At 35.3% G+C, this 24,796-nt stretch overlaps 1 protein-coding gene across 8 annotated transcripts; it reads right to left on the bottom strand.

Moving 5' to 3' along the window:
- Positions 1–109: 109 nt before the first annotated feature.
- LOC138323140 (NFX1-type zinc finger-containing protein 1-like) lies at positions 110–22,252 on the bottom strand. 8 transcript variants are annotated; one of them, XM_069267536.1, is made up of 12 exons: positions 22,007–22,247; positions 21,707–21,789; positions 19,358–19,398; positions 17,200–17,312; positions 9,641–15,699; positions 8,450–8,971; positions 7,966–8,106; positions 7,234–7,443; positions 6,926–7,108; positions 6,340–6,507; positions 5,691–5,897; positions 110–5,283 (listed from the first exon to the last, which is right to left on the bottom strand). In XM_069267536.1, exons 4-12 carry the CDS (start codon positions 17,235–17,237, stop codon positions 5,111–5,113), a joined length of 7,701 nt encoding a protein of 2,566 aa, XP_069123637.1. In that variant the 5' UTR covers positions 17,238–17,312; positions 19,358–19,398; positions 21,707–21,789; positions 22,007–22,247; the 3' UTR covers positions 110–5,110. The 8 variants fall into 8 exon arrangements, with proteins under 8 accessions (XP_069123637.1, XP_069123631.1, XP_069123632.1 ...); XM_069267530.1 differs by having other exon boundaries at positions 9,641–15,702; positions 22,007–22,244; XM_069267531.1 differs by having other exon boundaries at positions 9,641–15,702; positions 22,049–22,147.
- Positions 22,253–24,796: the final 2,544 nt, after the last annotated feature.

Genomic DNA, 24,796 nt, shown 5'->3' with positions numbered 1-24,796 from the left:
ACTGATTAGTTTTGCATTCAAATGAAAAAAAACAACCAAAGGCAATTTAAATGTTTAAAGTATATAGCTGATTAGTTTTCCATTAAAAAAAAAAACAACAACAAAAAACCAGCATCCAAAAGCAATTTTATTTATTGATTTACCTGGTATTAAATTGCTGAAATTATTAAAATATTTATTGATAATAACTGAGTAGTGTTACGTTCAATGAAAAAAAAAATGAATTTATTGATTATAAAATGGCTGAAATTATTAGAATGTTAAAAGATAACAAATTATTATTTTTGCAATCAAATGGGAAAACAACGGCATCCAAAAAAACTTAATTTATTGATTTATTGAATATCTGAAATCAGGGCTTCGTACCTGTATACACACCAATATTCTCGTAATCTTCGTAAAAATGCTTGGGATTAGCTCGTTGTTGATTGATTAAAACTTAAAAAAACAACAATGAAAATGAAACAGACAAAATAAAACAAATATAATGAAGTCAAGCAAACTTAATAAATGGAAGAAAAATCCTATTAAAGTTACAAGATTTTTTACACAGATTTTTTTATAATTATTTTGAACATTTCTTTACTTTATGCAATGCATTTAACGTTTTCATAAATTACCAAAATAAGAATATGTTTGAAATAAATGATACATCTAATACTAACAGATTGTTTTATATGGACTGGCATTTATCATGAAAAATAACATTTGTATAATATCCAGTATACAGGGAAATATCCAAAGTTTAGATCTTACCAAAACTTTGTAAAACGCCTGAAATAAGACTCCATTAGTGAGATTTTGGTAAAAGTATCCTCAAAGAGGATGAAGAAAATCATTACAACACAGATAATCTTTCTACGTATCCTGAACATAAACCATCATTAATGAATACAATATTTGTCATTGTCATGAGGACCAGCATTACAAACATAGATTCATAGAATGTATAGACATAAATAGGTTGGAAATGGAGTCTACTTCCCTTAAATTGTTACATGCTTACATATTGTGCCAAAATATGTGCGAATGAAAGCATATCTATGAAATTCTAAAATAAATGGAAAAGATCGTTTATAAATACGATTTGTCTCTATGCAATGTATAAACATGCATGATGTAAGATTTTACTGGTACCATATCACGATGATGCGGATGATGTTTTATTGGATATCGTATGATATAGGTATGGATAAACCATTTTATCATGCTTTGTATTTACATAACTAAACTATTTTATTATGTAATGCTTTCTTACGGTAAAATGGTATCGTAATAGATTGACATCTTGTATAATAAAAAAGCACTTAATTTGGCTCCATCACATTTCTAACACAAACTTGATATTGAATTGGCTAGCGCAGTGATAACTTCGCACTATCATGGTAATTTCTATGCTAAAATTAAACGGATGATACTAGCTATTAATGCAATAATAATTAAGGGCAAAAAGTCTGGCTTAAAAAGTGCTAAAATAGGCACGTATTCTGTATTTGCATTTTACAGAGTTATCTGACCTTGCGGGTATTGTGACGTCATTTGTTATCGAGCGTAACGTCATACTTTTTGGAGAAAAAAACGTGAATTGCGCTCACAAAATAATGACATTACAATCGATAACTTCCCGCAAGGGAGCTAACTCTATAATATTCAAAGACGGAATAGTAATAATACTAATAATAATGGACTTTATTTTCATTCGATTGCATATTGAGTGAAAGACTCTTCACACATGTAGTCGAACATATACAGTAAAATGTACAGTTATCTGTATTGAAACTTGCCATCTTGTTAAACATGTTTTTTTTTTCTTCATGGCTACATTTCAAAATCGATAATGCATTTGTAAGTGTACATTAAGTTTATGTGACAATAAGTACTATTTCTCATCAATGGTTTAACTATCAATTCCGATTTTACTCGTAAATTCATTAGATAAGCTAATTTATGTCTGACGAAGTAATCATTTACATACACAATATAACAATTTCTTTACATAAACACGAGATCTCAGAGGGATCTTGGCGTCCACCAAGAATCATCTATGTCTGATAAGGGAAAGAAGGATTTTCTTTAGCTTTTCTCTTCTTTAATTCAAAGTTTTATGAGAAAGTGACAAAATCTAAGATGGCTGCTTTTCAGTCAGGTTGTTTCCTTTTCATCTATAGGAACAATGGTAAACCTACGCATGAAATTTCAAAGAGAGATCTTCTGAACTTTTTCAGAAATAGTGGTTACAATCTTTAACTATCAAAATCAAAGATGACTACCTTTTGGCCATCTTGATCTCCGATTGCTTCAAAACTGCAATTTACATCACCAGGGTCAAAGTTGAACCAATATATCAGCTTTGAGTCCAAAAATACAATAAACACAACTAGGACCTATGAGGATCCTTCATATGAAATGTGAGACAGATCCCTTCAGTGCTTTCTGAGAAATAGTGATAACAATCTTCATCTATAAAAATCCAAGATGGGCTTGTCGGCCATCTTGTAAACGGATCAATAAATGAACAAACAATGTATTGTATTGTTTTTTCAATGAAATAAGGCTGATCCAACGCTAAATATGATTCTAAATAATTCGTAATAAAGATAAGGTCTAGAAAGACCTGTAACTTTTTTCACAAATTTCATTGACGTACGTATTAATAAATTTATATCTTTTCGCAAAATAAAATCAAACGTAAGACAACTATTTTGTCATTCCATCTTGAAATCTTGAAGTAACGTCATTGGCGATGATATGGCAAAGAAGTTAAACTTTTCATCTTTGAAAACGACAAAAACATTTGATGTCTGTAAATGAGCCTTAAATCGTTAAAAATCAATCCGTCGGCTCTCTTCAATCCTAACATATCATTACATTAAAATACTCAAATACTTCATGAAGGATCTTAAATGAGTGCTCATATGGTATTTTTTAAACGAGTCTAAGAAGTTTTGTTTTTTTGTTTTTTGTTTTTTGTTTTTTTTTCTTTTTTTTTGCAAGCTTTTAGTTTAGTAACGAAAATTAAAACTCCAAGACGATTTTCTAAAATCTCATGAAATAAACACAAATAAGATACTTAATATCAAATATTTACAACAATCTAGATTTTGAAAAATCGGAGGCCGCTATTTTGTCACGAGGTCTTCGAGTCAAATCATGACGACAAAATGAATATCCGACCAATGAAAAGCCCTCCATGTTATATTACACTAGTGACCAGAGTTTTCATGGTCGAAGTCACTTGAAATCAAGCGGATTATGTGAAAAAACATTGACTGACTTAAACAAAGTATGACCAAGTTATGATTCAAATTGTTAAAACGACAAATTTATCACAGTATAATAAACATGACGTCAACTAAAACGCAACCTCGATATTCCAGGGGTTCCGTTCACTTACGATCTCTTCACCCCTGGACCATCACATAGTGAAATTGAAGGAAGTTCAGTGGAAAACATTTGACCAATTACAGGCTAGCAAAGATTTCCTCTGAAGACTACACAGAGAGCGACGCCTAACATCAAAGCCACGTAGTCAACCACAGTGTACCGTTATACGTCCCTTTTGATGTACATCAAATGACTAAATTACCTGTTCTGTTCTGTTGCCTCCAGTTTTACTATGAGATAGTCCAGGGGTGTAGAGACCGTAAGTGATCGGAACCCCTGGAGTATCGAGGATGACTAAAACGTGATAATTCATATTTCTAAAAGTGAAAGTACATTGTATTGAGTAATAAAATTGACATTTGCTTAATATGTACATATTTACACTATATACAGCAAGTATGACAATGTTATTTCTTAAAACGTTAGCAAAACATGCGAGGATTATAGTAGTTTATAAATGTAAATACCAAAATCCTCCATGATATTACTTTCACCTGTGTTATCACTTATGTCAGTAGGTGTCTTTGTTGGCTAATATTGGTATGCTAATTTAAAGCATACAGTTCCAAATGAAAAGGGATGTTTTCAGTGAAAGGATATTCTCATTTCTAATTATTGTAAACATCACAATTCTTTTGGGGTATTCTTTTTCTGTGGCCGATCCACATTTAAAAATTTGCTTAAAATTAGCTGCGGTGACATAAATGTATTTACACAACATATCTTAAAGCAATATGTGTGAGGAACATCAGTACCAAAAACTGAAATCCTCTCTTGCGAAACATTCCTCGATTACAATAAAGTATTTAAATATAATAACAATAAAACCCATCTGTGATAGGTATTTAAGTCAAGCAAGATGAAAATAACATCAGCAAAATACTATAAAATATTGACACGTAAACAGTATCATCAACAATAAATAATGTCATTTTATTTTACATATAAAGAATATTATTTACTCTGGCATATTTACATCTGACATCATGAATCCGGAATTTCGTGACATCACTGATCAGCTTATTATACTTTAAACCAGTTTATTATACTGTAAACCAGTTGAATTTCACGGTGACTTGATCTCGCGATTTCACGCGTAATAATCTTACAAGTTTTTAGTAAAATTCTATTGTACTTTTAGGTTTGGTTTTATTGCAGCAATTTATTTTATTGACCACGAAATACGTATACGTCCAATTCTACTGCACGCGAAAGTTAGTCTGATCACAGTATGTTGTGTTTTTGTAAATTTCTAGGTGTTCATTTACCATTTTTTCTTGAAGGCAATAAGCATGAAAATATTTACAATGCTTATTTGTATCAAATACACAGCTGACTAAAGGTAACATTATTTATATCTTAACATGCAAACTACATCAAAAACGATGATGATAATATCTTATGATATATATAGCTTACTATTGTTTAAAACATTTATTCTTATAGTTTCAAAATTCTGAACAAATCAGAGAAAATGTTGATCATGAAAATATTATGACAACGATAATATGATAATAAAATATACATTTGTACTATGTTGTGTAAATACTGCATACAGTTGTATATTTAAGCTTCATCGTTCTTCAGCATTCGCTTATTTTTGTGAACTCAAAAGATGGATGAACACTGATGATTCACTATATTTTAGTTCTTCTGTAGAGTCTGTGTTAAAAGTTGATTTGAGAAATATCCCTGTAAAATATAGCTGTTCTCAATTCACCGAAAGTTATTTCGCAATGAAATTTTTTATCTTTGTCAGCAAAGATAGTTCGCGATTGACATAATGTCTCTTACATCTCCCGGAGCAGCCAGGCGTTTCTATATCGGAACATCCTGGTTCTATACACTGGAACAAAATGTCGGATTGCCTTGGCAACGGATCAACGGAATATTCTGACACTAAAAAAAGAAGGACGAAAAGGTTTAGTTATTATAAGTTAGCAATTTCTTCACTGAGTTTATTGTACTTGACCGACAAACACCAATCTGGTTACGATTTGGGCTGACAATAGGTTTAAGTATTCATCTCCCTATATGCATATCGTTTTGTATTTCTACAGTGATAATCATTATCAGTCTATGGATTTGCAGCTGTCAGATATTTAGCATGTTCAGCCATTCTAAGTAGTCTAATCAACAAAGTCAAAACAATATCAAAGAGCATGACAAACAATTGAAAATGAATGTTTAAGGAGCAAAACTAACTGAACACTCTGTATCCGAGAGGTACATATAACGTTAGTGATAATAACTCCTAGAATATCGAGGATGACGTAACACATGGTAGCTGTATATGTTTTACTTACATTGTTTATTGTCGGATTGAGCAGCTAAGTACGTTTTTGTAGCTTCCCTCTCCAGTACTGTAGTGATTTCCTCGTCTTTCTGTACGGGTTTTGGATCAGTCCATTGCCTTCCCGCTGGTTTTCTCGTTTCTCTACTAATGTCCTCTCTCTTTGAAGTTTTCATTAGGGTCTCCAATTCGTCGGATAAAGCATTCTCCAACTTATCTGCTGAATGAAATGTCAAACGCTTAGTAAACAAACAGAAGGAAAAAATAATTCATTATTCTACATTGATCATGAATCAATGGATTTTCTAAAAAGAAGGTAAATAGAAATAAAAAATGTCTGAACTATATTTGAATATTTCATTCTATTATCTAAAAAGCTTCAGTATGTAAACTTTGCATAGAATTTGATGAAGATCCATTCTGTACTTTCTGAGAATTCTGAAATTATGTAAACATGACCACGGGGTCCAAAAAGTTATAATATTCCACCATATGCCCTAATCTCTAGCTGTAGGTCACATAGATCAAGTGTCCTATTATGACCGCGGCTCTTAATTGCAAGTGAACTAATCAAGTAAACCACAATTCTCATGCTTTGCATCCGTGAAAACATCTGGTATCTGTTAAAAAGGAAATTATTTCATATCCTTGATTTCACTTACACTCTTCAGAATCTTTCATTTCTCCATTGCCTTCTCCTGGTGACGATAAAATAGGCTTAGGGGATGTCCATTGTAATCTGACTGAATCATATTGTCCACTCCTTATCCTAGCTTGGTGTTGGTCGTGTACATGTTTGGTGACCCCTAACTGTCCTTCCATAGACCCTTCTAATGTTAATGAGCATGTAGGGAGGAAAGGAAGAAAGCTAACATCTTCATAAAATCTTATTTACTATTATGTGAAGTTGGTTATAAAATCCCTTCTTTACAGCAAGAGATTTTCCGTAATTGCTGATTAAACATGCATTGATATTTAAGTAAGATAAAAATTACTTACTTCACACCATTACCACAATTGAAAAGTATGAGCTTCTTATTTTGATATAAAATATTAAAAATAATTGCGTCCCGAAATCAATCCAATAACAGTACTGATTTCGCAAGCACCAAAAGCAATACAAATTATCTTATATGTATTTTTGTGTTAATTGCACACATAAATATACATTATTAAACACCAATTATTGTTCAAATGATGGCTATCGTTTATGTTATGTCGGCGGTGGAGCATCACCCAAAGACCTACCAGTTTCAGTATCCACTTGGGGAGTGTAATACTTTTTCGTAAACTCTGAAGCTATCTGTCGAGGTAATTTTGAAGATTGAGGCGCAAGAGGCTTAGCCTCTGTCCATTTAAGCCTGGATGGGCTAAACCGTTCATTTATCTCTCCCATCCCTTCTTCCGTAGCATCTTCTAGTGTTAAGTCTACTGTATAGGAAAACAAGAACAGACAAATTCATGCATCTATTCTAATGTTTTTTGATAGTGTTTTTTTTCGAAAAGAGAACAAGTAGAGGATCACATAAAAACCCCAGCATCGAATGACGACCTACCTTGGTTTGCTTTCGTCTGAGAAGTAAAGAAGGTTTTAGTATACTCAATGCTTCCCTTTGATGACATTACAGCTTCCGGAGCCACAGCTTTGGGTTCAGTCCATTGTAACTCGGCGGTATTGTGTATGTTCTGTCGTCTTGCTACCATTTCTGATGAAACAGACGACATCCAGCTTGTTTCTTGAACATCTTCGGTTGACACTGGTTCTCCTAATTTAATGTTAAATATGTAGAAGAATTATTTCTGATCCATCTCAAATATCATGAACACATTCAAGATGTGCGTTAAAACCCAATTATGGTTTTGTAATAATTTGGAATGTAAAAGCTTTGCCTCCTGATAGACTTTAACGAATGAAAATATCAGTTAATTGAGAAATACAATGTGTTAATAGCGCATGTAATACACATGGTACAATACTCCTCAAATATTTTTTTATTAATGCCACACACTCCGTAAAATTGTTTTAACTTTAACTTCAGATATGTATGCCAATACACAGGTATATGTGATGTTGGTGGCAATGCCAATGCAGTCATTTTAACTTTAAAAGCTTTTTCAAGACTGCCAATATAGAAACCTCTCAAAATTTTAAAATCCTTTACCCAGATTCCCCGGAGTATCTGAGGGATATTCTTTACTCTTTCATACTTTGCTCCTTTGTATATGTTTTTGCGAACAAATACATACCATGTATACATATAAAATAAACAATACGGAATACATTATACCTTTTTGCTCTGTCTTGTCTTGATATGTATTGACTATAGTAAGGTCCGAGTTCTGTAGGCAGGGTAAGGGTACTTGCGATAGAGGTGAGGATCTTAACTCCATAAGATACTCTCTGCTGTACGATATTCTCGATGGCGCGTCTGTCAAAGGAAGATGTGCACGACGTAATAAGGATCAAAGGTTTAATAATGACTGTGTTTACAAGATTAATTTTTAGATCAATAGCATTTTCTTTATCAATATACGGCTACTTTAAATACCTATTTCAATAGAAAAATGCTAGTGTTGTTTGAAAACAGCAATGCTTTGCACCATGTACAATGTAGTTACAAAAACCTATTCATTCTATAAGTATGAGATATAGAAAGTAATTCATGATTCTGATATTAAAAAGAAAGAAGATATTACTACATTTCAGAATGTCATGTTGAGTACAGTCAATAGTGTTCTTGTTTTTCCTGATTTGATCTGTTATTAACTTACCCGATTTCGTCCCTATACCATCTGCAAGTGCGCTTCTTGTCTGCGTCGATGAATTTGTTCTATAGTCCATTTCGTCATTAGATTTGGGTAGTTTGAATTTGCTTCTTCTGGGTGCCGGGACAGGAGGTTCAGTGTATTCCTTTCCTTCTCCAGATGTCGTGATTGATGGGACATTTTCCAAGTAAACACTGGATTCTCTCGCTTTTGTTTGCTGTACCGCATCACTATTTGAATTCAAACTATACTTGCTCTTGTGATCCGTAAGGCATGCAATCTCATTTGTATCTAAGGATGAGAAAGATGTGAGTTTATATTGTTGGGACGAAGTAATGTCTGAATCAAGCTTTCGTTGTTCAATTATTTTTTCAGCCACCTGTAGGGAGTTTCTCGATTGAGACGGACCCTGTTGCAATGTTTTAGACGGGACTTGTTCTGTAGTCTTGCTTTTTCTGGCTGCCTCTGCTTTCATACACCGCGGGCATTCTGTTCCTAACGCCATTTCTCCGGTAAGCAAATGATTAGCTACAAAAATATGAATACAGAACATTACGATAAAAAACCCATCGATGCAAATATTGAATCGCAAAAAGAAAAATAATGTTATGCAAATATACACAATAATTAAAAAAATGTGAACTTAGATTGTAACGCTTCAGTTATTTATATATAAGCTACTGTATACATGTAGTTGCTAATATTCGTAGATGTTTTAATTTCGCGGATCTATCCAAAGTCGTAAAATTAAATTCCACACCAAATTTATCAAAACATGGTTTCACGTTTTTAGCCTATCGTAAGACTGACGCTTTAAAAGATTACAAATCTAATTCACGAAAAGAAACTCTAACAAATACGTTCCCAACAGTAAATCGCGAACTGTTACCCTCGCGACTATACAGTAAATGATTTTTCAGTCTTCATTTCGTATATTCGTAAAGGTTTAGCATATAAAACAACAAAATAATGATAATCTAACACATTTTCGTTTTACCTTCGTTTTACTTCGACACCAACGTGTTTCCTTATAGCAATTCTCACCAAAGGGAAAAGATTTAATCAATGAATTGCTTTGGTCAAAGGATAGTATCGTGCGATCATTTTTGTTGAGGCTGCTACTTAGGGAGATAAGAGGATAATAAAAAAATAATTTTCATTTCTACGGATCTTTAAGTAACATTCTGGTTTACTCACCTTTATTACATTTCAGCCATCGTCCTTTTTGAGCAAAATCTTTCATAGTCTTTGGTATGCATCTTTGTTCGGATATTGGTAGGCATGAAGGATTTCTGTCTGCCAAACTTTTAAAAATTTTGACGAGCCTCTCATCCATAGTTTGTGTCATACGTCGTCCATCTGTCAAGATATCATGAATTTCGACATACTGCGTAGTCAAACTTGAGATTCCCGACAAATGGCTCTGCTCTGCGCAGCGGATCACCTCAGCGACGTATGCTAATCTCAGCATCTCTTCCCTAACATCCGCCAGTTCTTGTGGGGTAAAAGTCTGGCGAGCTCTGCACCTTATTTCCGTTTTGTTAGGTTTGTACTTTGTCTCCGTTACCCATTTCTTTAAGGAGAGAAGTGATACTTTGATCAGCATACCCATTCTTTGGAATTGTGTGACATTGATCTTTTCTAGTGTTTGTACTTTGTCGTTAATACTCTGTAGTAATTTAATTTGCATGTTAATCACTTCAAGAGATGCCATCGTCACTTGTGCTACAGGTTCAAGTTTACGCATCAGTATATCAAAGCTTTCTGTATCTACTGGTTTGAGCTTGAGCAAAGAATCTTTCGTTTGTTGACAGTGGGTAAGAATTTTCCTTTTACTGCCAATAAGCTGCTGTTTTACCTCGTTGACGAGAACTCGTGTTTGCTTGATTATATTGCCATATCTTTTGCTTTTGTTGATAGGCTTACTGCAGGTTGGGCATTTCTTCATTTCTAAGTTACTAAATGTTTCAGAGCTTAGCACATCAGCGTTCATCCAGATATCCAAAGTCTCTTTTTCAAATGTGTGCATACAATCCTCTAACACAATGTATCTAGTGGCCGGAGTTGCATCTTTGAAAATTTTCTTCGCTTTTGTCCTATTGCAGTAAAAGCAGATTTGTGGACAAATCTCATCACAAAGACCAGAGCATGTGTGTCCACACTCAAGTGTTTTTGGACACGGCATGTCGCATGGTAACCTATCACAGACTTCATAACAAAGTTTAGTGCAACGTTGATGCTCACATTCCCACTTGCAATGCTCTGCACAGTTGCGACATGGCTGACCACATTTAAGCGAACATTGACTGTGTTCACAGCGAAGACTACATTTCTTTTCACATGGAGGACATGGTTCACCACACTTTTGACCGCATTTATGACCACATATCAACATCTTATTGCACCTCTCAAAGCAAGGCATATGCAAATGACCTTGGAAACAGCCTCCACATGTTCCTGAACAGGGATGGCCACAATTCAGTTCGGTAGTGCATTTCTCTGTACAGGAGATATCAATGTTCCTCTGGAAACATTTACACTCAATTGTGTGCCCACAGATCAACTTGCGCTGAATAAGCTCTGGGCATTGAAGCTGATGCGTGTTGGTTTCTTTACAGTTTCCACAGATTTTGTCGCATTTGTGTCCACAAGGTAGTATTCCTTTGCATTTGGATTGGCATTTCAAGGTGTGAGGATCCTGGTGACATGGACCTAACTGGCTGTGTCCGCAATATGGTATAGTCTTGTTGACTTGCTTAATACATTTTCCGCATTCTTGCCAGCATTTCCTTGTACAAACATGTCCGTTATTGCAAACTGTCAATGTACATTGTTTCAAACACCGGTATAGTTTATGATCGCTGTCAGTTATATGGCAAAATTGTTCACAAACATGGCCACACGGGAGACGGGTATTACACGGTGTTGAGCAGCCACCGTTTGGAGCCTTGCTGAAGTCACTCTTCAATGAGGCCTTGATAGTTTTCTCTGGATGATTTTGGCATCTCAGCATCAGATATGAACCGAAGGCTTCATTGTCCTTGAGAGATGCAACAATATTTGTCCAGAGGATACTTTGTGAACACAGAAGAGTGAAATTCCCGATCACATAAAACCCCATTTTTGCTCTTGATAGGGCAACACATACTCGGTTGTCTGTTTTCAAAAATCCAACACTGTCGTCGTTGTTGCTCCTAACCAAAGAAAGCAAAATGATATCATTCTCTTCACCCTGGTAGTTGTCGACCGCTGTCACTCGAACGCCTTCAAATTCTTTCTTAGGCATGAGTTTCTTCAGTGCGAATACTTGACCAGTGTATGTGGTCAAAACTGTCACTTGTGTTGGTAAATATCCTTGCTGGAGCAGATATTTGCACAGCGCAACAATAAATTCCGCTTCGTGAGTATTCGAGCGACTCTTTGTTTCGCTGTGGAACGTCTCTGTAAAACTATGATCGATAAAGTACATGTTTCTAGCGATTCCGAGTACATTTTTCATTCCATGAACAGAGGGATGATCTCGTAAATCTGGATAGATGAGTCGCATATGATTTGAAATCTCTGGTCGCATGCGGTGCTGCAGTTCCAATGTGACATAGTTCATCTGGTTCTTAATCATTCTTTCAAATAATGATATCTCCAAATTATACTGAATAGCTAGCTGATAGACTGTAGGGGTAGGTCTGAGTTGCTTGTGGTCGCCAATAAGGATAAGATGTTGGCAGTTCGAATTGATAGTAGATACAATGTGAGATTCCAAAACTTCTGCAGCTTCTTCGACTACTATGATTTTTGGGTTGACAGACCTCAAGATGTTTCTATATTTCGCAGCCCCCGTCGTTGTCATTGCAATAACCCGCGACCCTGAGATGATATCCACATCTTCGGAATCCATCACCTCCTGATAAACGTCACAGATATCTGAATATTGTTGTACAATATCTTGAATCGAGGAACTGAGAGAATCCTGATACCTTGAAAGCCAAAGTTTGTATAGAGAAAACCTAGCCTCCACAGACAAAGTCCATACATCAACAGGCTGCATTGCTTCTTCCTTTTCTGACATCGTCTGGCTCTGGTCTAGCATTTTTCGCATATCTTCTTTAGTTTTCTTTAAAGAAGTCACCAACTGCCAATCCATATCTGTCTTTGATGTAACAGTCCCATTCGCGTCTCCGATAAAGGAATAAGACAAGTCGGACATTGCCTTAGACAGCAAGACTTCATGGGTTCTTGACCGCTGATTATCATCTTCATCATCTTTATCTACAATTGTACGTTCTAGTTCTGCCGCCTCTGCTTCTTCAAGTGTATCTATGGTCTCGGACACTAATGCTATTGCTTCCAGTGCTTCGGTGAATAATCCATCTGGATCAAAAGTTTTGTCTAAATGCAACCAGTGCTCCACAACAGAACAACGGAGAGACGCGTTTGGTTTTGTTTTGATTAGGCGATCAAGATGCTGGCGCAGCTCCAATCTGAGTCCATCTTTTAAGTTTTTCTCTGTCATTACATATGTCTCGGCATTTTGGGCGTCTTTTCGAAGACTTTCAAGTTGCGCCTGCTGGTGTTTTAGCCTCTTATTGTCCGACTTGTTGTTCCCCTCTACAAGTGCTTGGATTTCCTCCGTTACATCATCAATGCATTTCTGTTTGTATGCAATGTATGAGCTAACCCACTGTTTGTATACACACAAACGTTCAACAAGCTTCTTATTCCATAAATTTCCCTCTAACATATCCGCCGTATCAAGGTCAAAGGATGGACCATTAATGACATAGTCAAGCCATTTTGAATATGCTGAGTACTCATCAACAGTTGTTTTTAATGCGCTGCTGTCTCTTGAGTAACGATTGATTGCATGCAGCTCAGATGAGAGCCAGTGAAATATAGCGGAGAAATCTGTGCCTTTCGGACAGCCTCGATTCAGCTCCTTATAATGGTCTGACCCTATGAAGAGTTCTAGTGATTTCTCGTGCATTAGTCCCAACCGGGAGGCATCAAGCTTGGCGCTGACATTTTCAATTTCATCTTTCAAGAGGTTCATTTTTTTCTTGCAGTCAGCTTTTCTCTCCCAGATAAGTTTAGGTATCTGTCTATTTATCCTAGCTTCTTTTCGAAGATTGCTCAGCATAAATGGTTCAAGAGTTGGGTTGCTGCAACGCCCGCCAATGCGAACAATACTATCACAAAATTCAGATACGCCTTCCAGAAACTGATCAAGTGCATGATTTGTGTAACATACAACCAGTATGGAATCATTCGGTTCTCCGTCGGTGTCTGTGTCATTGGACCTTCTCCAGACATCGGCGTTATGTAGCAGCAGCTGCATGATTTTCAATCCTACAAACGTTTTTCCTGTCCCCGGTGGACCTTGAATGAGTGCCATCTCCTTCGTCAAAGCCATCTGCAATGCACGATATTGTGATGTGTCTAGCTGCAGTTGTTCCGCTCTCGGCCATTGTCTTGTATTTATAACGGGAAAACACTCTTCAGAAGATTCGTTTTGATGAAGAAGAGGACTGAAGTCATAATAATGAATATCATTTTGTAAGTATTTTGGAGGTTTTAAAGCTTGCTTGCATTCAACAATATATCTCTGCATCGGTAAGCCATCTTCGATCTCCTGGAGACCTCTCAGGATATGCCGGTAAGCCTCAAAGTAAGCAGTTGTTTCCGCCATAATGAATTCCTCACTTGGTTTGATCTCAAATACTTGTTGAAAGTTGTTTTTGAATTGGACTTCAATTAATCCTTGTGAAAGTAATTTGACATCACGATTTGTTACAGTGGCAAAGAAAATCGTCTCAAAGTCATTCTGGGATAAACAAACCAGAGATCCGTGAAGAAGCCGACGTGAGGATTCCCATCGCATATTCTTCATTTTGGATACATCAAACTGTATGACATGTAGAATTCCGTTGTTAGAACAGATAGGTCTCACAATATTGACCTTGTGATACAGACGTATGTCTTGATATTTTTGTTTACCATCTTTTTTGCCCCTCCGATATTCGGTTATTCCATTACGCAGAGGCTGAATGTAATCCTCTCGTAGTAAACGGAATTGTACGTCCAGGTAGTGATGCAAGTCATCATAGCAGCCATCCACCTTGTTTCTTCTCAGGAATGGTTTCTCGTTGAACTGCAAGTCTCTTAGGTTAGGCAAAATAGGTAGGTCTTTGAAGTTGTCAGGTGGTGGAAGCGATTCCATATCACGATGTTTCCGTCTACCGCCAGGTTGCATGTTTCTTTCCCTCATTTGATTGTCCAAGTCTTTGATGATAGTATCTTTGGTCAAAGATATCTCGTTTATCAACCTTAGAGTATCCTCATTATGTTGTAAACTAAATGAAGTATCTTGACAAATTGCAGTAATCATCACTAACGCACTGGTAATTGAGTGTACTTCTTGTGGCATACGTTGCATCAACTCCTTCATTATCTTACAAATATCTTGAATAAGGTTCAGAAGTTGGTCAGAAGAAAGGTGCACAATTCTGGACTGAACTTTACCAAGAAATGAGGTAACTTGAAGCAACATGACATTCTCTTGTACAAGAAGGCCAACCAATTGTAATTTGTTGTGGCTTTTCATGGAGGAACAAGCTTTGCCCAGTACGGTTATTAGCAATCTACTCCAGTCGATAGGCATATTGGTATTCTTCAATAGTGTTTGAAATCCACCACTCTCCGATAATATTTCCATTAGAACATTATCGACATTGGCCTTTTTAGACAGCTCATCTAACTTCCTGTATCCGAATATTCTATCAGTTCTGGTACGTGAAGCACTTCTCCTCTGTCGTGGTTCATTATTATATAAATGATTACCATTGTCATGTCCTTCATGCTGACTTGGTCCAGAATCTAAACTGCTCATAGAAGAATATCTCCGAAGGTCAAAGCCATCTTGTTCCGACACTCCAGACGGCATTCCAGCGCCTCTGTGTTCGCTGTGTCCTCTTCCTCGATCGCCCCGTCTCCCGCGATAATCACCTTGTCCCCTAGTTTCGCCCCGTCCCCTATAACCCCCTCCCCGAGTATCTCCACGTCCCCGACTATCGCCCCGACCTCGATTATCTCCCCTTCCTCGAGTATCTCCTCTTCTTCCTCTACCTCCTCTTCCAAAGTCCCTACTTTGAGAAGAGTCTCTGCCTCTAGGTGGTCTTTTTCCTGATCCCCTTCCGTTCCTATCGTCTCTATTGCTTGTCGATACTTCGTCATCAAGATTAAGGATCTGTATTGGTCCTGCTCTGCTGAAATGTTCAAATTTAATTTTACATTAAAATGAGCTAGCAAGCATATGTATATGAATAACCTAGTAAAACATTTGACCAAAGTGACCTTTTACCTTGACCTGACGTGGGTCTGATTTATTGTGCAGTGGATATCTTCACCATACGTTAAGATACAGGGCTTTAATCTAGATATAATGATATAGAGGATAGTCCTTGTTTCTTTTTTTTTTGATGAATAATATTTATATTTCATCGAGTGGGGTGGAAACTTTGATATTCGCACTCGTGAAAAATATCAAAGTTTCCACCACACGTAATAAAATATAACTGTTATTCATGAGGAAAAAGGTAAAATTCTATTTATTACATATTACGTCTCTATTGTAGACCAAATGATACCAGTACATGCATTTCAATCCGTCGCGATTTTCCCAATTAATTTATAGTTCCACACATAAGGCACACATTTTGTCGAAAAATTATATAAGAAAATCTAATGCGCAACATTTTTACCTCTAACATTTAAAAATATTGGGCAGATGCATGTAATATCATATTTTCGATTTAATGTTTTCAAAAAATGGTATTCCCGCCACCACGATATTTTTACAGTAAATATTGTGTGCTCTGGTTAAAAATACCACATATATTTACCATAAAATGTAATATTTCACCCTGAAAAATGTAATGAAAACGGATATTTCTGTGTTTTGACCTCAACTCAATTTCACCTTAAATTATGTTAAAATGTTGAATGGCATCATATTTTAACTCAAAATATGACGATGAATGACTGTTCATGGCTACAGTGACCTATTACATATACCTATCTTTGTATAAAACTTCCTCTATATCAAATAATATCTTTTTAGAACGTAAGACGTTTGAATCATAGCCATTAATCCAATATCAAAATAGGATTCAAAAGTTACAATTATACGATACATTTATAGTTATCTAATAAAGTGACTTTCATGGTAGACTTTTCGACCAATCTCCTGAACCCAGCTACTGAACCCAAGTGTTCGTGTCAGTTTCACGTTTAAAAGATGTTTATAAGGCAAACATCACAACAATTGCCATACAAGCTACCGCTATATAGAGAGTAGGCCAAATCCATTAATTCTTTCTATAGTACCAAGAAGTATAGACAACAATTGATAACAATTATTAGTGAACTAAAAAATTTAAAAGTCCAGTTTTCGACCATAAAACAAATCTTCTGTTAAACTCCTGTCTAACAATATACATGTATGCGGTTCGAGGTTTGACTGTATTATAAATCAGATGACCAGAAATCAGGAACATTAAACAAACAAACAAACAAACAAGCAAACAAAAAACAACAACAAACAACAACAAAAATATATAATATTATATTATATAGATTTTATATTATAGATTTTATAGTAGCCCATCTGATGTAATGTAATTGTATTTTCTTTGTTTTCAGCAAAACTAGCAGAAGGAATTGTTATATACCCTAGATTAGTATTACTAACAGCTGCAAAATACCTTCCCTGACTGAAGTTATACTCCTCGTCATAATCCATGTTCCAGTATTCCCATTGACCAAAATAGACTTTACGTCAAAACTTCATCACATACCATCCACGGATATCGAAATCCTGTAATAGACATTATAAAGTTATTCATCTATACAATAACACGTTACAGTATGGAAACCTTACTTCCATAGTTAGTTTCATGCTGCGCAAGGCTCAATACCCTATATGCACCACCTGAACGACACTCAAGAACAACAGAAATATTCTTCCATTGGATTCCCTTATTTTCTGATTTTTTCGTTATACGAATCGGTTGATAAGAATTTGCATTTTTCCCTTTGTAGCTATCTCTTAGGTAAAATCCAAGTTGATAGCTCTTTCAAAAACTATCGTAACTAATGTACGGTTGACAGCATCTAGACTAGTCCCCATTTAAAACATATATTACAATGTACAATCATAATCGTAATATTGACTAAACATAGTTTGCATCATATACTTGAGGAAGGCCAATTCAGTAATATCCGTAATTTAAGTGGACATGTATACACTTCCGTTATAAATAATCTCAACGACGGCTTCTTTTAGGCTATATTCCGGTTTTTTTTATATTACAATGTTATTTATTTTTTATTATGTGGGTATCGATTGTTACTTCATTTTTTGTCAGCGGAATTCACGTCGTTTTCTCCGACACACATACACATAACGTCATAATAAATACGTACCCACAAGGACAGATAATTGTAATATGCATTTATTTTTTATGTAAAGCTGGTTTTTATGTCTAATAAAAGAATATTGTTAAATTAGAATTTCTACGTTTGTTTTTAAAAGAAAATTTTAATAAATGCGGCCACTTCAATAAAGAGGTGATCGGCCAATGATTGCCACTCAATTCACTGTATGTTATTTTATGGTAAATACCCATCCGAGTATTAGATATGCATACAGAGCTTCACAGCATGGAGAGTTTTACAATTGCAACCAGTTTAAAGATGCTCCACCGCTGACAAATGATGTTTCTCCGCTACCAAAAAAAGGAGCAGACGATTTAGTAGTTTTCTTCAGTTACAAAAGTTACTTCCACCATCGAAAAGTTTGCGCGTCTTTTTTTACTTCAAGATAAAAGATATTAAAAATAATTAATTGCATCCCGAAAAAATTCCTTGATACTATGTCCTATATTGGATGAAATACTGATTGCGCACGCACTAAAAGCAAAATAAATTATTTTATGTTATTTTTTGTGTTATTTACAGTAGACATATATAAACACGATGAAACATATGTTATTATTCAAATGCTGAGTATCGTTTATGCTCTGTCGGCGGTGGAGCATCTTTAAACATGGAGTTTATATGTATATTTTTGAGTGAGGTCAACTTATATTTAAACATTTGTCACATTATACATAGATAGTTTGTAAGAGGAATGACACATGATGATTGGAAAAGCAATTTCTATAATTTTGCAGGAGGGCAAAATATGCATATACAGAATATCAATCATCGATTGGACCCAAAATGGAGTCAACATTTGAATAGCACAGTAAAGGCGGTATCTGAGAAAAGGTAAAAATATTCAAGCAACGAAAACGAAGATGGTAGTCTTAAATAACGGTATATACACACCCTACCGAATATCAATAAAAACGATTCCTTCATTATCATACGACAAAAACTGATCAGATGTTAAGTTCCAATTGCCATATTATAATATGGCCACCTTCGTTTCGGGCATGCCGTGTGTCGATTTGAACCAAAATGGAAAATACACAATAACCGTGTGCAAAGTTTGGTTTTGTATTTGCCTATTCTATTCCCTATTGTCGGCTGAGGTATTGTCTTTTACAAACATGTAGTGCACTCTGCTCATAGAATCTAGTTTCTGTCTGAACTTTGGTTGTTTCATTCGTTTAAGACGCGTGTGTGAGAAGAAAAGCATATTTCACATAATTACTCCACAGCTGGTAGTTTTTATTTTACTTTAAAGAATCAGTTATTTACTGGAGGGCGATGCGTAAAACGCTAAGGAATAAAGCGATTGAAATATATCACCATATGATGATATCGAAATGAAAACTGCTTCTTATCTGGCAGAGCTGTGCCTCATCAAATGCAAAGCTGGTGGTAAAGAGAAGAGCTGGTGAAAATAAAACCTACTGAGCAGCCATTTTGTAGGTAACAATTCTGTTGACTTTCAGCTGAAACATGAAAAAAATAAACGTTCACGAGTCAGATACTCGCAGTCTGGCAATTACGGATAGAAAAGTCATTTACAACTATGAGCTTTTAGCATTGAAATTTGACAGAGTGGGATATTATACATTGTATTTCAGCAATGTTGCACTATAATAGTGATCGTCTTATCAACGGCTATGACCATTTATGAACGATTTTCTCTGTCTGTTGATTATTAAATGAATAGAATATTTTGTGAGACTGTGATAAACAAATGTTGCGTCTCCTTGGGGTAGCGAGACTCTCGTCTTTACCAATAAGAGCTACATCACTGAAATTAGAATCATACAATCTAATATACTGGTCTCGTTATGACAACCAACATTCGCCATAGTCTCTGATGTAGTGAAAGAAGTATCAGAAATAACCATCGTTAGTGTAAATTGTAGTAGGCTAACGAACAAAGACCGGAATTCGGGAATAGGGTGGGTGAGTGCGGTCAAGGTTCTTCTTCCAGATCTAGAGTCAGACTCAAAGGGTTGAGTGCGTTTGACTCTGGGAGGTGGCATGAAATTTAATGTTGGTTACATGACTTTTTTATAAGATAAAAACTAGTTCTTTTATGGGTGGTAATGATTGGCAAGGGCAGACCTGAAGTAGTTAAAGTTTGTTAGCTTGCTACTGAAGTTGGTAGGGAATTCTAGTCTGATATGGTTCTTGGAAAAACGAATATTTGTAAACATTTTTGTCGGTGTAAATTTGGTTATATTTATGTAACCTCGAGTTCTTCCTCGAGATGGAGTTATGGCAACAGTTTTATTTATGGTCTTATGGAATGTTACCAGTCTGGCTATTTTTCTTCATTGGGCTAGGGGCTCCCATTCTAATGATTGTATCATGTTTGTGACACAGCCACACTGTAGTGCAACTAGTACGGCAACGATGTTTTGATCCGTTTCCGGTATCGCTTCGGCGACATGAAGACCACGGTACTGTGCACTAATTTGCTTGCGTTACGAATGATACCATGATTCATGGTATTCATGGTATATAGTGATTGCTAAAGAGTAAGATAAGTTTCAACCAAGGCAAAAAAGATGTTATTTTCGGTTTTCTTATATTTCAAAAAATGCATTTGAATATCACACATGACAGAAAATACGGCTAGAGTTTTCGTTCAGCTTCGATTTGTCGACTTATATTGAGATATCTAGTTTTAGTGTGATTCAATATTGGAAATCTTTAGACTTTCCCGTTTCCATTGATACATAATTTGTTTACAATAATATTGAAAATACTTATGAAGTTCAACAATTTGTGTTCGATATCAGACTAGTGTCGCAACGGTTTTGAATTTCAATAGTGTACGGTTGAGACACAAGCTAAAAACAAATTTGATGCGCAATGTCTTTAAACTACAAATTGGAACCTACCTGCTCGGTACTCGTATATCGAAGCGATACCGAAAACGGATCAAAACATTGTTGCCGTACTAGTTGCACTACAGTGAGCCAGGGTCTCTTGATCTATGATCATTATAAACAAATCGAGAAGCCCTTCTCTGTATGTTCTTTGTGTCAGAAGGACTTATTCAGATAGATAGGGGTCCCAGCAAGGTGCTGCATACTCAAGTGATGGTCTTACTAATGATGTGTATGTTATGGCCTTGACTTCTCTGGTGCAAGTGGACATGTTTCGTCTCAGGAAACCTAGTGTTTTATTTGCTTTGTTGGTGATTGCTTGTATGTGATTGTTCCAGTTAAGATCTGATGTGAAGGTAACCCCTATGTATTTACTGGAATCTTAGTTGTCAAGGACTTGGTTGTGTAAAGAGTATTGATGTTTAAGTGTGTTTCTATTCTTGGAGATGTTTATGATTGAGGTTTTTGGCATTGAATCTCATTTGCCATCTTTCCTCCTATGACTCGAGTTGGAGTAAGTCATTTTGAAGCTTGTGACAATCATCTATGGATGTTATATCTTTGTACAGTAGGCAGTCATCAGCAAAGAGTTTTATGTTGCATGATACAGAGTTTACAATGTCGTTAATACATATCGTTAATATAACGTTACTCCCATTCGGACGGATGCATATCCGGAGGGGTGAGGTTAGCCATTCGGGCCATGCACATTCCTTATTTGGTAAATAAAAACAAATATCCGGGTCCAAGTTAAGCAATTAACGGTTTTCATTCCATGAATGTATCTTAATTCACATGTCCAATTCTCACTTTCAGGACACTGTATAAACTAACCACGGCTATCTAGAATTTATAGTCTACTTGTACAATGTATACTTATATATGTGTGTATGAATTTAGATAAACTTACCTGGGTACCTGCATTCCTCATGTGACCGCCATATCAGGTATAGTTATATTACTTCCTGTATAGACTAGTACATGGATATGTGCCTGAAACGAAACAAAACATACACATAAGTGACACAGACATAATTAAAGCTATTCCAAATGCACACACATATAAACAAAATGAAAAACTGCGACACACTATATCTGATTGAATTTAAAACAATGAACGAATTTATATTGTGTATTCAGTTTATACAATGGTCAATTATGTATATACAATTTGCCGCTATATACAACAAAAATCAATAAAGTGGCTTACCTGCAGACTGCACCTGAACTTGCAGCGAGTAGATAGACCTACCTGCGTTTATAGGTGTTTATATTCTGCAGACTTACTACCTGGTTGTGTGAAATCGTTCGTTTTCTTAAACTCAACTGCTATCTTTCCGGGAAACACAATGTAAAATGTTAGGTCTATTTTCGGTTTCTTTCTTAAAGAAAACAAAATACATTGAAACTGTCTACGTGTATTAGGGGTTGTGCATAGAGCTATGTTGATTTAGTGTGGTTAACTGTTGATTGTTTATCTATTCGCATACACAACCTACTGAAGCTACTTGTACGTAAGATTTACGTGTAGCTCATTTACCCTGCAATTTTATCTTATTTATGAAAAACTATCCATAAGATTAAATGATTGTTTTTTCCCATTGCACTTAATATAGTTTTAGTTTTATGATATTTTTTATTGGCTTCGACACTGAAAGTTAAATTAAATTAACTAAGTATGAATTGCTAACGAAATTCCTAAGTCACCTATGATAATTATTCGTATATCTTGTTTAGAATGCCAAATGCTTATATAATTTGCTAAGTATTTAATGTTCATAACTTGTACGCTCTTTAACTGTCATTAATGGGATAAATGATGCAGCATCCGTACAAAATCATTCATTCCTCTAGCAAATTATACGTAACCCGGGTAATGCGTATTCGCTCGGTCGATTGAGCATTATATAGACTAGAAATTCAGAGATAATCCTCTGCGGCATTGGACTATTTTTTTAGTTCATTTTCACTGTTACATTGATCATTATTGATGACCATGTAGGGATTTGTATGTAGCCGTAAGAAAAGGAATGTTTTGGCTTACATCCCACATTCAACACATCGAAAGCTCGTATACACTATATATAGTTTAAAGATGCCACACTGCTGACGAATGGTATCTATTAAAAACAGGAGCAAATGAATTGGTATTTTTCTCCAGTAACAAAAGTTAATTACAATATTTAAAATAATAAATTGCGCCCACAAAAAAAATAATAAATGATAATTAAAAAAGACAATAGATCTAGCAACTTAATAGAGAATATTTAGTTTTCTCATTTGAAGTGAAAATCCAGAAAAAAATACCCTCCGAAAACCTTAATCCAAGTAATTTCTATCAATGTTTATGATTACGGACTATAGATTCTAAAAATCCCTTCGTTCTTTTCTCCAGAAGGATATGATCCGTCATTTACAAATAACATGTACGTATTTTTTTTTATCTATTTAATCTCTAGTCGCTGAAGGAAACCAAGAAGCAAATTTTTACAGCAAACTATTGTTTGATCTTCATTATGCAAAATGAAACAAAATATAGACGACAAATTCCACGTAATTGTTTAGAATCCTAAATTCCTGATCGAATAGATATATGTAATTGAGAAGGTCGGATACAACGCTATACCGATAACCGAGCCGGACTCCCTAAGGTTCCCAAATGCAACAAATAACAACCTGTGAGTTGCTAAATGCCTTTCTTGTAAAAGCAAATTACTTTCCGCGCATTATCATACATCTAAAAAGGTAAAATATTCTACTGTAAGAGTGACTGGAGGACTTTAGGACAAAAATACTTTATTCCACTGTCCGGTCTACAATGTGGTCCACCGGTGTGTAATGGCGGTAGAGGACACTTAATAATAGTGGAACATGTTTATTTTCTAGGGAAATCGAAATTTCAATGCACCCCTGACTAAATTGTCCCTTTTACTGATGTAGTTCTTTGTTATGAAATACTAAAGTATTTACGTTCATAAATTCCAATATTATATAATAAGTTAAAACATTGTTTTAAATTAAAGGGACAATTCAATCTAAGAGTACATTAAAATTTGCACATATATCGGAAACAAACTAGTTTTAATAGAAATTAGATTAATTGGTTTTACTGTGATATGCCAGATAAGGCCACTATAGTGAAATATATGTGAAATTTTCAAACTCACTTACTGTCCGCCATTACACATACATGTAGTGGTCGGAAGTCCTGTATACCGAACCCTGGCCCTTGCCAGTATAGTAAAGAATTTTTGTCTATAACTATTCAAACCGCTCTTATAGTAGTGTGTTTGCCTTATTAGATGTATGTTTTTGTCTAAAAATAATTCATCAACTCCGCAGTGGTTATGTATTGCATTAGTTTAACGTGCGTGACTTTGGCTCGGGTATGGCTACCTGTTGTACCTGCTTAATCGTATTGATCAACGATTTAGAATGTCAACGGTATCAATCAAATAATCAATTAATAATGTCGTGGAATTGGTCAATATTTCTTGTTATATGTTTCATGAGGAATATAAAACCATACATTTATGTCATATTCTGCTTCGTGGTAATGTAACAGAATATTAGCCTCATTGAATTGTCCCTTTAATCTCTAGTTCAAAAATGGATGTTTTGGTGTTCACTCTTATACTCATCTCTCCATATGCCGTTTGAGATACAATGTAAGTGATTTGATCAACGCATTGCGAAATCTGGTAGGTTCTTTGACTAAACATCAAATGTTATACTTGGTATAAAAACGATGTCATAAATTATAATATTTATTTTAAATATACATGTAAATTCTAAAGAGCCGTCTAGACACGATGAAAATATGTATACATATACAAAACTGTACATGTGTAATTTTTGTATTTATCATGGTTTGCTGACGGTATTCTCTCTCTAGTTACGGTCTATATAATGCATGTTTACAAGTACACGTATATGAAGCAACAGTCGAAGAAGTTGTTTGGATGCTCGTGGCAAAAATCTACTAATTTACTTTAGCGTG

Source organism: Argopecten irradians, chromosome 5 (assembly GCF_041381155.1).
Source record: "Argopecten irradians isolate NY chromosome 5, Ai_NY, whole genome shotgun sequence".
In the NCBI taxonomy this organism is placed as follows: Eukaryota; Metazoa; Mollusca; class Bivalvia; order Pectinida; family Pectinidae; genus Argopecten; species Argopecten irradians.
This window is presented reverse-complemented; position numbering and strand designations above follow the sequence as displayed.